We start from the raw sequence: 12,802 nt of genomic DNA on the forward strand, positions 1-12,802 counted from the left end.
AGGAGACGAGCCCGCGGCCGCGTCAAAAAGCCCAGGCAGAAGCCCCGCGGGCCCCGCCTGCCGGAGCTCAGCATCTGCAGGGAGGTTAGGTCACCACGGCACTGGCAGCTGGGCCCCGCGTTCTGTGTTTGCCCACAGGATGTGGCTTTCCGGACTCAGTCAGCGGGCCCAGCTGGGGCAGATGGCCGGGACGGGATGGTCAGGGGCCGGCCGGGCTCTGGCCAAGGGCTTAGCTCAGCGGCTGGCTCCCCAGGGCCGGGTGGACACTTCCGTCCGTGGGAAGCCTTCATGCGTCTGGCACGGATTCAAAAGACAGTGCGGCCCACGTTTGGGGAGAGGTGTTGTCGTTGGCGTGGGCCCTGGGTGGTGGCCGTGGCAGCAGAGCTAGTGCAGGGGGTGGAGACCTGGGAGCAGGGAGCGGCCGGGCCTCCGAGCTCCCCTTCCGGGCCCGGTGGACCAGGCCGGTGGGCCCACCGGGGCGGTAGAGAGGCCCCTGGGAGCCGCTGGCATGGGGACGGGACCCCTCGAGGACGTACAGCAGGTCACAGCAGCGCGCCTCACTCTCGGACGGGCCTCAGGCTTTGCTGGTGCTGACAACAAGGCTTCATAACCAACCCAAGTGCAGAAAAACACGCGGTAAAAGCTTGTAGAGTAAAAAGGTGTGATAAAAACTTGCACTGAAAAACCCCAGGGATGACCCGAAGCCTTCGATTATGGGATAAGGGTCTCTTTCTCTCTCAAGCCCTCTTGTCTCTGGGCACGTGGTCTTTCAGCCCAGAAAGAGGTGGCGTGACTCACCACAGTCAGGTACCAGCACAGAGGTCACCTCCCTCTCGATACAAAGCTCCAAGACTGCAGCCGGACGTCCCAGGAATCTCCAGGCTCCTGTGGGAGGCAGTGACTCTCCAAGTGTGGTCCCTGGGCCAGCTGCGTGAATGTCACTTGTCAGCTTGCTGGAGAGGCAGACTCCTGGCTGCACCCCAGACCCACCGACGCAGAGCTCCCAGGGCCCAGGGATCTGCATTTGCACCTGCCCTCTGGGTCATTCTGAAGTTTGAGAACCAGGGGTTCCAGGAAGCCAGTCACCTGGACTGCGTCCTCCCCAGCGTGGGGTGCGCCAGGCCCTTTGATCTCTGACTTTAACTCCTCTCCTCACAAAGAGGAGTCGATGTCTCATTGACTATGAGCCTGAAAGCCAACGTGTTTGTCCTTGGAAGGGGCGCCTGGTGACGTTGGGCAAATGTGCCCTGCGGGCCAGCGTCTGAGAAGCACCATGTCCCAAGCCCCATCCCAGGCCTCTCCCTCAGGGTCCACAGTCTCGTGGACGCCGGGGACTTACAAGCACCTGTCAGTGAAGAGGCCTCAAGGCAAGGATTTAGCAGGTTGTCCTGGGGGCACCTCTGTGCCGGGACCTGCTGGCGTTGGCCCCAGGATGCTGCCGACCAGCTTGCATCTCTTGGTCGGGGAGCGGGAGGAGGAGACTGTCTGCAGGTCGCTGCCCAGGGCACGGGCTGCCCGCAACAGGGAAGGGGCGGTGGCCCTTGGACCTCACTCCACAAGTCCACGCATCACCCCAGATTCTGCAGCGCCAGGCTCGGCAGGAGGCTTTCAGGGTCACCAGGCAGCACCCTCCCCGGCGGAGCAGGAAGACAGCGAGGACCGGAGGGCGTCCCGCACTGTCACCCGGTGAGGACCCAGCTAATGCAGAAGCCCAGGCTAGTGCCTGATGCCACGGGGACGTCATGGAGGGAGCTGACCGTGGTCACCGTTCCATCGCAGCCCACCCGAGGCAGCTGGGTCTCCTGCCTCACACTTTGCAGAAGGGTCCAAGGACACAGGCATTTCAAGCTCAGCCGTGCAGAGAGCCCTCCGGCAGAAGAACGTCAGGCAGAGGACCGGTCCTGCAGGGTCCTCTGAAGTGTGCAGCCCCCTGTGGCATCAGCGCTGGGAAGAGAGGGTCTGCTTCCACCTGTCAGGCATGAAGGTGACTTCACGAAAGCCACCCTGGCCCACCCAGAGCGTGTTTTCCTCGGACGCCCGCGCTCCGTCCTTGGGCCGACGCCAGGGGCTGGAATTCTGAGCGCGCCTGGAGGTCCACTTCTCGCCATATTAGGTAACAGGCGAACGTGGCAAAAAAAAAAAAAAAAGAAAAAGAAATATGAGTTTATCTGAGTCAACTATTATAACACTGTTATTGGAAATATAAATAAAGTGTTTAGTGGCCAGAAAAGCATGTTTATGTGATTTAGGCCCCCAGTGGCGGGGCCGTGGAGCGAACACCCGGGGGAAGTGTTCGGCGTCGGGCGAGCTGTTGGTGGTGGTCGGCGTGCGTGACGGTGCAACCGCACAGCCGGGGGCCGGCTGTTTTCCGTATCTTCGCCGTGACTTTCCCGCTGGAAACCGCAGCCTCCGCAGCCCTGTTATTCCAGATGTTTCTTTGGCGCCCGGTCAGTTCTTGGGAAATATTTAGACAACCAGCCTTGTGGCGCTTCGCTGTGCGCACCCCTCACTCCCGCGGCTGCACATGGCTTGCATTCTTCTCTCATATTTTATGTTGAAAGATATTCCATGAATGTGCACGGACCTCCAGCCAGGGCGGCCTGGCCTGTTATCGCTGGGGCGCGCTGGCAGATAAAGGGGCTGGAGCAGTGTTCTCACCCGTGGGGTGGGTGCTGGGCGGGGGTCAGGGGTGGGGAAGCAGCTGCTCTCTGCAAAGAGAGGGAGCTCGCAGCAGCCATGTGTGTCTGTGTGTCCCTGTACTCGGGGTCAGAAACATCTGATGACAGTTACGCTTCGTGACCTCCTCTGCGTCGGGTCAGTGACTTGACCTCCCCCCGCCTCAGTTTCCCTCCGTGTGAATGCGGACAGTCCCCATGTCCCCCACGGAACTGCGCTAAACCCCGAGATGACCTGGAATAATACTGTTAACAGCTACGTTTGGGAATTGTAAAGAATTCGTTCACTTTTTAGTCAGGGAAAGGTATAGTTAAACATCGTGTAGAGGGCGGGTTTGTTCACTGTCCATCTCATGCCACTTTCTTTCTCTTCCTACCCCTCTAGGGTGTGTCTTGGGGTTTGGGCACTGTCCCCAAGGGAAGGTTTGCATTTTTTTTGTGGTGACAGGGACCTGGCCAGCACGGGCCTGGCCAGTCCGACTCCTTTCTTGTCCCCCCACATGCCAGGACCTGCCCTGTGAGGCCCAGAGCGGCAGCTGGCTGGGGAAGGACCCGTAGTCTGCCCAGGTTCAGCGAGGGGCGATGCCCAGCCGTGGCTCTGAGTGACGGGCGTTCCATCTGTGGGGGGGCTCTTCCGCGAGAGGGGTGACAGGCGCAGGCAGCCTCCTCCGCAGGGGGGCTCACGGGCCAGGGGAGGCGGCCACGACGGTGCGTCCTCTGTTCAGAGAATTGACGCTCAACCAGGTGGACTCCCCACGTGGGCGAGAGAGCAGGCCTCTCCCTCAGATGAGGCTCTGCGTGGGTAAGAGGAGGGAGCCCCACAGCCTCCACCCTGCTGACCTCCCTCAGGGTCCGCGTCCGGCAGAGAAGCCAGGAGCAGGGCGCCCAGGTGGAGGGCGGCCTTTCCCGAGAGCGGTGAGTCCGTGCTGACCTCGGGAGCCGTCTGGGTGCACGGCGTCCGTCCCGTTTGAAGTGTTGCACTGGAGGACTCTGACTCCTGCTGTACGTCCACGTGGGCGTGTCCACGTGGAACAGCCACAGGAGTGTGTGGCCATGGGTGTGTGCCTTTGACCTGCTGAGAATCACCTCCGAAGATCTGTTCACGTAATTCTCGTTTCCGTGTTACGGCCTTTGTTCGAAACCGGGGACATCCGGGCAGCTCTTTAAAAACAGCAGCTTTGTAATTAAGTTTGTGAAATTCCCAGCCCCTCCGGGTTTAGTGAGGGTATGAAGCTTATGTAATCGGGAGTCCCCCACCTCCTCCGCTTAAAAAGTATTAAGTATAAAATCAATAGATATATAAGAGCCCAGTCCCTGAAAGAGCACAGTGCCCCTCGGCACGTTACAGGATCTTTAGAAGCTGCCCACACTGGGGTGTCGGTGCGGTTCTCTGCATCCCGCCAGGTGGTGGCGGAGCCCAGGTGTCCACATTTCTGAAAGCAGCGCCCCCGTGTGACCGCAGCGGGGCTGCCTCCGCGTACATTACCCCGCTGCCCTGTTTACCCCACCAGAGAAATCCCAGCGGGATCAAAACTAAAAAAGAAACAATGTTAAAGTCGTAATGAGTGAGCAACACAGTTGCTAAACGCGCAGCGGCCCGCAGGGAACGCTTTCTGCAATAGTCTTGCTTTCTTCATCTTTTGTCTTAACTTTGATGCCGGAGTCGAGTTAGGCAAAGAGTACTCGTCTCCCCCTGCCATCTATAAAAAGCAACTGTAACAAAAATAAACTAGTCGTGTGTTGTTTTTAGGCAGATAATTAATTACTTGGAGTTACTTGAGAACATTTCCAAAGAGAACAGGAGTCACCGCTTCCTGCTGCTGAGATCTGGGTTTCACGAATATTCTCACATGACGGCCCTGTTTTGTAATGCTCCGGTTAAAAATAACTCAGTGGCAAAAACATCAGCATGATCAGGAAAATTAAAATAGTTTCCCTTAAAAAAGAGAGAGAGAGAGAGAGATGGAAAGAGATGCAGTTCTTTCCAAAATGCCCTGACTCAGGCCAGAGGGCTCAGTGGATGTGCGTGTGAGCACCGATCTTTCCTGTTTATGGCTTTCGCGGTAGAAGCCAACAGAGCAGAACACGCGCTCAGTTTTTCCTCTTTCTGGGGGTTCGTGGGTTGCAGCCCACAGCCTGGCCTGCAGCCCTTCGCTGGGCCAGCCCCCTGATGCTGGCTCCCCTGCTTCTGGCCGTGGCCTTTGTTGCTCTCCAGGGAGCCACCCACGGTGTCACGCTTTGACCCGGAGTGTCAGAGAGCTCACGCCGTGGGGCCCTCAGAGGTGACCCAGGCCGACCCTCCCCGCGGTCGGTCACGCGGCTGCCTCCACAACACGCCTGGGAAGTGGGTGCGTGGCTCCTTGGCGAGTGTCCGAGGGGCCGACCGGCCGTGACCCCTCTGAAGTGACCTCTTTGTGCTCAGTGTGGGGTCCCCCTCCCGTGCTCCTGCCACTGTGCTAAGCAGCACAGCTGGCCTTGTTCGGTGGGGCTGGGTGTGTCTGCTCAGACACACGCGCGTGCACACACACTTACTCTGTGGCAGCCGCCCCCGGCCCCCAGGGCACCTCCAACCCCCAGAGCAGCCCCGCTCGTCTTCCTGGGTCAGGTTGGCCGCCCTACGTCCAGGTGACCCGGGCGCTGGGCCCCTTCCTGTGCCCAGCCCGTGGGCCACACCCCGCCTTGCCTCCTGACTCCTTGGCCTCCTTCTTGCTTGCAGTTCGAGAGGCTTCTCTGAGGGACCCTCTCGAGTCTTTCCCGGGCGGACACTCACTCCTGGGTACCTGTCAGCCCACGGGGCTGCCCCTGTTCACCTCCGTCCCGCCCTAGACGCGTGGCTTCCTCTGCAGCAGCCCCCCGCCCCGAATTCTGAGCTGTTCAAGCCCCTTCCACTGCTTTTCTGCGTGGGTGCAGATGACCCCCCGCCCCCCCACCGCTTCTGTGTTCTTTAATCATTCCATTACCCGCTTGCAGGCCAGGCGAGGCATGGCCTCAGATCGCCTTCTTGAACTCCCCACCCGCCTGGCCCCTCTCCACCCCGAGGCGGCCAGGGGAGGAGGGGGGCTCGTCGGTCATCCTTCGAACCAGAGCCCTCCCGCTTGCATTGCTGGCATTCTTGTAGCATGATACCCAGGGAGGAATGCGTTTCTGTAAATCACACTCCAGCCTGTTCTAAACAGGACGGAGAATTTGTACTTTTGTCTGCAGATGAAATAGCACAAGAGGTGCCGGCCGCAGAGGGGGGGCCGTGGGGGTGACGACTTTTTAATGAAGAGCAGAGCAGCAGGCTCGGCACGCGGCGCCCGGGCCACGTTCGGAATGCGAGTGCCGCAGAAAGTGTCGGGGCAGCGGGGGCCCAGCCGCCGGGGTGGGGGAGGCGGTGTGACCTGTCACCCACGGCCTCAGCTTCTCTGCACGCGTCCCCGCCTTGGCCTTGTCATTGCAGACAATTATCTCCGTCACCCTGGGCAGCGTGGGGCCGCCCCCTCCTTCCCGGTCAGCTTCTCCTCCGCGCCTCCCCCAAGGGCAGGGAGGGACACCCAGGACCCACGGGCGACCCAGACTGCTTGGCCAGAAGGCTCCTTCTGGGTGTCTGTGGGGCCTGCTGGCCACCTGCCCAGCCCCCTCTGCCAGCCGCCTCGGGAGCCCCCTGGGCCTCGGGTTTCTTCGGCGATTCCTTGGCCATCGGGCCAAGCCCTGACCCAAACCCCCACCACCACCTCTGTGGGTCGGGAGAGCCTCACTTTCCCTTGTAGGAGAGGAGCGGTCCCCTCAGGCCCGCCCCGGCCCCCCGAGAACGGTCCGGCCAGGAGCACCGTTCGCTCAGTGGGCACCACCCTGTCGCCGGCAGTCATTTCTCCCCGGCAACGTCTGTTTTTCGGTGGCAGACCTGCACCGCCCGACGCCAGGGGTTCTCTGTCCCCAAGGCTGGGGGCCCTCGTGCCCCTCGCGTCAGAGACAGGCAGCGTTTGCTGGGAACGCTGGCCTCACGAGCTTCGGCCTCTGCAATCTAAGTCTTAACACACAAGTCACATGAGTCCCCAGGCCGTCGTGGGGCAGTGTGGGCCTTCCCCAGGCGCAGGTGGGACTCACTGCGGACAGCACAGGGGGGTCGGGTGGGACCCTCGAGTCCTCAGCGCGTGGAGTCCCCAGTTCCTGCATCTGGGAGAGGCCGCGGGGCAGCTCTGTCCAGCCTTCCGAGCTCCTTGCCCTGAGCCCGGGCCCCTCCCAGCCCCGCTCACCGGCCTGGGTCCCCGGGGCGCAGCCGGACCGGACCCCAGCCTGCTCTCAGGCCCCTCCCACCACTGCGTCCCGCCAGGCTCAACGGCTCGGCCTGGGGCGCCCTCCCCTGCGGCCCTCTCTGCTCCGGGCCTCGTCTGCACGTGGTCCAGACCTCTGCTGCGGCCTCAGTCGGGCGGCTGGAACGGCCGGCCGGGGACGGTGTGCAGGCTCCCCTCACCGTGAGCCTGCTGTCTGTCTGCAGTGGGTGTTTCTGTCCGACGGAGGCCGCAGCTCCGCGCTCCCCTGCAGCCACCAGGTGTGTGCGGGCCTCCACGCACCGTTTTGACAAGATCTTCTCGAAAAGAGAAAGAAAACACGCCTGTTGCTCCGTGGGGCTCACCCCCACCTCACTGTCCGAGGTCACCAGCCCTCCGGGCTGGAGCAGGGAGGTAGCAGGAAAGGTGGGAGACCCCGGCCCGCCTGTGGCCTGGGCGGGGGCTGAACCCGAGCCCGGTGTGGATGGGCCCCTCAGCTGCTGCCTGGGCCAAACCGCATGTCCCCTTCACAGAACCCCTTCCGGATGGATGCCAGTGCCAGTGTCCCCAGTGGGTAAACAGGACACTCAGTCCGTCGTGCTCTGATGTCACCAGGCCAGACAGCCGAGCAGAACCGGGAGAGACGTGTTTGTTGTGGGGCCCAGGTCAGCAGTGTGCTGCCTCCGGGTCACTGAGAAGATGCCGGGAGGTCGGCCTCCGGGGGCTGCTCCGGGTCCCTGCTGCCCACGGAGGACGCCCTGCTCGCTCAAGGCCGGGCGGGGGTGCTTGCAGACAGAAGCCCAAAATCGTCAGGGGCCCTTTAGGAAATGGGGGCCCATGGGAGCACGCGAGGGTTCTAATTCGGCCTCCAAGCTGTCGTGACAGTGCCCCGTGCGCAGCAGGGAGCTGCGACCCAGGGCAGAGCTGCGGGGCACCCACTATGTGGGAGGCACCTTGGCCTGGGGACACAGAGAAGCTCAGGCCAGGGCTCGCTGTGCTCAGGGAGTTCATGGTCTCGGGAGTCAGGCAGGTCATCCGCTCAAGTGGCAGTGACGTTGGGGACCCTGTGGTCTGCCCGTACGCTGCCAGGCTCCCCAGAGGTCCTGCCCCCTGGTTATTTCATCAGTTGCAGGTCCGAGTTCTTCGGGGAAGGGGTTTCATTGATGTGGTCGAAGTCCCAAGTCGGTTGATCTTAAAAAAATGAGATAACTCATGAAGGTCCAACCCCATCAGATAAGCCATTTAAAGGAAAGAATTTCACCTGGACGCTGGGGGGAAAGGCAGAGCAGTTCCGAGCACAGACACAGAGAAATCCTCTCCAAATTTAGTCCATCCTTACTCCTCTGTCAAAGGCCAGAGGCTGCTGCCTTAGTCTGGACTGCTCGACGGGAAGGCCTGGGGACTGACTGACGGTGACCTAGTTTAGGCGTTAGAAGGGGGCTCATCGGCACAGGTGGTCTCAGCGCCGTGAGGGGCCCTTTCGCCTGCTTGTTGTCCCTGTTTTCTCAGAGTCGGTGTCACAGTCTTGGGCCCACTTCTCCAGGAAGCTGGAGTCCCTGCTGCTGGGAGACCACCCTGAGGCTCCTAAAGGAAGGAGAGAGGTCCATGGGACTTTTTTTTTTTTTGGCCTGTGGAGGGCTCTGATTGGCCCATCTGGATGACATCCCAATCTTGGGACCAGTCATTGTGGACAGAAGAAGAATGAAGTCATGTGATTGGCCCAGCTGGTGTCAGCTGTCCAGCCCTCCACCAGTCACCATGCCTGGGAGGCGGGGTCTTGTAAGGAGTTGGCAGCCCCATGTTTGACTTCCATCCTGAAGGAACAGCACGCACGTGTCCTGGCGGGGAGGCCCTGGGAGGACGGAATAATGGACACCCCTATCGAACTCCACTGCCCATCTGAAGCCCCCTCTTCTGCTCTGAGAAGACAGCAGCTAAGCTACGACTTGAGAATTGGTGCCTTTGTCCCTGAGCCGTGTCCAAACACCTGCCAGAGGTCATGAACGTGGAGACCCTGCCGCCAGCCTCAGCAGCACAAGCCTGTTCTCTCCCAGGCTCAGTGGGCGCAGCTCCTGCCCTGGACCTCCCTGCGGTGGGCGGAGGATGCCTGTGCGTGTGTGTGTCAGGGGGTGTCTGTCCTGGCGTGTGCAGCTGCCCCAGTGGCTGGGGCCGGCCTCTTGGGAATGAGAACACTTTGTCACCAAGAGCTGCTTCCCGCCTCTGGGCCCGTGTTTGGGGGGGGGGGCACACATTTTTGGAAGAACATCAGATACTGTCCATCCTGGGAGCCGTCGCTTTGCTTCTGTTGCTAATCATTTTCTCTTGTTTTCCTCCTTTGCTATCTTGGTTGTCCTCCTTTTTAATCCAAGATAAGATGTTTCCTGTTTTCCTTAAGGATTCCTTTCATGAGATGACTCTGGTTTTTATTTGTGTTTCTGCAGTAGCCTGGGGAGCTGTTCCGAGAGCTCGGACAGAGCCTTCTTTTGTGATCGTATCCAAGACAAACTTCTTCTTTTAAAAAAAAGTCACTACCGATAGAAATAATAAAACCAGCTTCCTGAGGACAGGCACAGGGTGGCGGCGGGGGGACGGGGACCCTCTGCGTCAGGGAAAGTGCTCTGTCCCCATGGATGGGAATCGCTGTCATCGTTCTTCCCAAGTAGGGGTCAGCAAACGCTTTCTGCAGAGGGCCAGAGAGCAAATGTTTTCGGCTGCGGGGGGGGGGGGGGCCCATACTGTCCCTCCCACGCTGACAGAGCTCAGCCACTGCCCCGAGCTGAGCGGCCAGAGCGAGCTCGAACGAGGGCGTAAAGAACGGGCCGTGAGAGGCAGGCTCGGGTGGCCCGCCCGCGTCTGCCGGCTCCTGTTGTGTTTTATGCTCCTCGACCGTCCCAGAAAAAGCATGGTTGGAACCCCTGAGCTGTGCGATGACTCTGTCCGTGTCGCGGCGTGGAGACACTGAGTGCTGGGTTGCTGTGTTGGGAGCGGGCTCACCGGGAGCTTTAGAGGCGGCCCCCGAGCGTGGGGTGTGAGGGAAGGGGTGTCCTCCCAGAAGTGCTGTGGGTCCAGGTAGTGTGTGAACTCAGGGGGCCCAGGACAGGGGGGCCAGCCCGGGGGGCCCCCGTCAGACGAGACGGAGGGGACGCCTGTTCGGATTGAGCAGGGAGGGTGTTGTGGGCGACTGTGAGGAGGTGGGGAGAAGGCCCAGGCGGAGGGACTGGGGGCCAGACGGCTGCCCTCGGAAGAAAACACGCTGAGAATCGAGTGGATTTCATCGCCTGGTGTGTTTCCTGCCAAAGAATGTTGGGAATTCCGCGGAGCAGACCGCGCGCGTGGCCCTCCCCACCCTCATCAGCAGGGCGGAGAGCTCCCCCTGCACCCCCACCCCCACCCCCGGCGAAGGCGAAGGGGGAGGCTGATGCGAGTGTCCCGCTCTCTCCCCCAGGCCGGATCCTGGACCTGAAGACGGGGACGGTCAAGAAGGAAGGGCAGCAGTCGTCCATGAGGATGTGCATGGGCTCGCGGCGGTCCTTCATCTGCAGGATGAGGTGCGTCCGTCCGGGCCCTGCCGCTCCGCCAGGAGGGGCCTCGGCGGGCTCAGCCAGGGTCACTCGTGCCCCCTCGGGTTCACCCCAGCCCCCTCATCGTGGGCCCGCAGACTCCCGGTCCCTCTTGGAAGGACGGCCTCCCTCTCTCTCCCGCTCCCAGGTGTCTCGTTTCCTGCCCTTCTCGCCCGGCTGCCCTTGTCCGCGTGTCTCCACGGACTGTCTGCTGCTCCTTCCAGGCTCTTCCTGACCCCGGCCTCACTGGGCTCAGTTTCTTAACATATTTTCTAAGACCTACCGATTTCACACTTGCTATTATGCTTTCTTGTGCCAACTCACACATTTTTTTAAAAAGACTTCTTTTTTAAAAATGTTTTATTTATTTATTTTTAGAGAGAGGGGAAGGGAAGGAGAAAGAGTGGGAGAGAAACATCAATGTGTGGTTGCCTCTTGTGCACCCCCTACTGGGGACCTGGCCTGCGACCCAGGCATGTGCCCTGACTGGGAATTGAACCAGGGACCCTTTGCTTCGCAGGCCCATGCTCAATCCACTGAGCTACACCAGCAAGGGCCCAACTCACACATTTTTAATTTGTCCTTAATTGTAATGTTGCTGATTATATTTTAACTGTAAACATCTTGACTCCGTAAGGAAGGTAGAGTTCCCTTAAGGGTGAGGGTCTTGATTTCTACCTTTCTGAGGTCCACAGTGGGCACAGTAGCAGGCACATGCATGGAGTGTCACCGGCGGTTACGTGCTGCGGAGGAAAAGAAAGCAAATGTAGCGGCCAGTGGGAAGGGGCCGGGTTGCTCGTGTGCAGCCTGCCTCTCCGACCTGCCCCTGGTGCTCGGAGCCAGGAAGGGATCCGAGCCGGGCTGTCCTTGCCTCTGAGCCGGCTCCTGTCCGGGCTGAGCATCTGGGAGACACAGGTGCCCACCTCCCCCGCTTGGATGGTGCTGGGGTGACAAGACACGACCGTGCCCCTCGGACGTGGGGTTGGGTGTGTACAGGCCGCCTGCCCTCTGCTTGGCTGACCGGTGCAAGCCGGGCAGCGGGATCCTCAGTGTCCACCAGGGACAGAATGGCAGCAGCCACCGCCCGGCCCAGCAGGGCCCTCCCTCAGCGCTGCGGTCAGTAGGCGCCCACCGCCTTGCTGAGCGTTCAGCCAAGTGCCAGGTCGGTGGTGCCTCTGTTGCGCCACCTCAGCAGTTTGCTCGTGGAGGGAACCTCATGGAGGCGTCTGGCCCAGCATTTCCACTCGGTTACGCCGTGGTGGTCGGCAGCACCGAGCCTGGTCAGGACCCCCTCGAGTCCTTCCGGGGGTCTCAGCTCCCGAGCAGGGCCCTGGGACTGGCTCAGTGAGCCCGGCACACGGGGTCCCACTCTCCCCACCGGAGGTGACCGTCCAGGGTCCCAGACGTGCGAGTCTGTTCTCGCACACGTGGGAAGGAAGTGAGCGTTAGGGCCACCCGGGCGCAGGCCAGCGTGGGACAGGCCCCGCCTCCGGTCTTCACTCTCCCCGACCTGTCTGTCCCCTCCCAGGTGCGGGAACGCTCCGTTGGACCACCTCCCTCTCAGCAGAATAACCACCATGAGGAAGCGGTTCAGGTCGGTGGGGCTTTCGGGCGTGCGTTTTGGGCTCTGCCGCCAGGTAGCCGCGTGCCCCAGGCCGAGGAGTGGTCGAGGGGCTGAGTGCCCCGGGGGCCGGGAGACCCAGGCATCGGGGGTCTGGGGCTCAGATGAGGGAGCTGGGCGGGGTTCCTTTCGGACTTTCAGACCACGGGGAAGGAGGGGACGTGGTGGGAGGCAAGGGGTCAAGATTCAAAGTCACCAGGCGCACAAGGGACCCTCGTAGCTCAGATAGGGAAGGAGCCCCCCGGGGTCCCCGCCTCGCCCCGGGGCCCGACCGCCTCCTCACAAACACTCCTCCGCAGGAACGGCCTCGGCCCCGTGAAGGAGGGGGAAGCCCAGTACGCCGTGGTCCACTGCACGGGGTACATCAAGGCCTGGCCCCCCGCAGGTAAGCAGAGGCCGCGTGCACCCCACAGCACTCGGAACAGCACTCGGCGACGCCTGAGTGACGTTTAAAATGACCGTTGTGTCCGAGTCCTTAGAGAAATGCTCCTCGGAACCCCCACAGGGCGCCTCCCAGACCCGCCGAGAGGCGGTGGCACGTGTGGGTGAGGATGGGGGCGCCCGGCGCCCTCCCAGACGACCGGTGGGGATGTAGAAGCCCCCCGCAGCTTTGGGGAACCGTCCGAGTTGCTCGGAATGCTCAGCGCGGAGCAGCCATGTGGCTGCCCCAGCAGCTTCAGTTCAGCCCTGGGG

At 61.4% G+C, this 12,802-nt stretch overlaps 1 protein-coding gene across 4 annotated transcripts in view; it reads left to right on the top strand.

The window, feature by feature from the left end:
- Positions 1-12,802, top strand: part of LOC119063086 (fumarylacetoacetase) — a 109,327-nt gene that overhangs the window by 70,026 nt on the left and 26,499 nt on the right. For all 4 annotated transcript variants that reach the window (XM_037164213.2, XM_053658828.1, XM_053658827.1 and 1 more), the window contains exons 18-20: positions 10,374-10,476; positions 12,017-12,082; positions 12,409-12,494. In XM_037164213.2, coding sequence (XP_037020108.2) covers positions 10,374-10,476; positions 12,017-12,082; positions 12,409-12,494 — 255 coding nt within the window. The remainder of the gene's footprint in view (positions 1-10,373; positions 10,477-12,016; positions 12,083-12,408; positions 12,495-12,802) is intronic.

The sequence above is a fragment of the Artibeus jamaicensis genome, unplaced genomic scaffold, assembly GCF_021234435.1.
Source record: "Artibeus jamaicensis isolate MK-2021 breed Jamaican fruit bat unplaced genomic scaffold, CSHL_Jam_final scaffold_612, whole genome shotgun sequence".
NCBI lineage: Eukaryota > Metazoa > Chordata > Mammalia > Chiroptera > Phyllostomidae > Artibeus > Artibeus jamaicensis.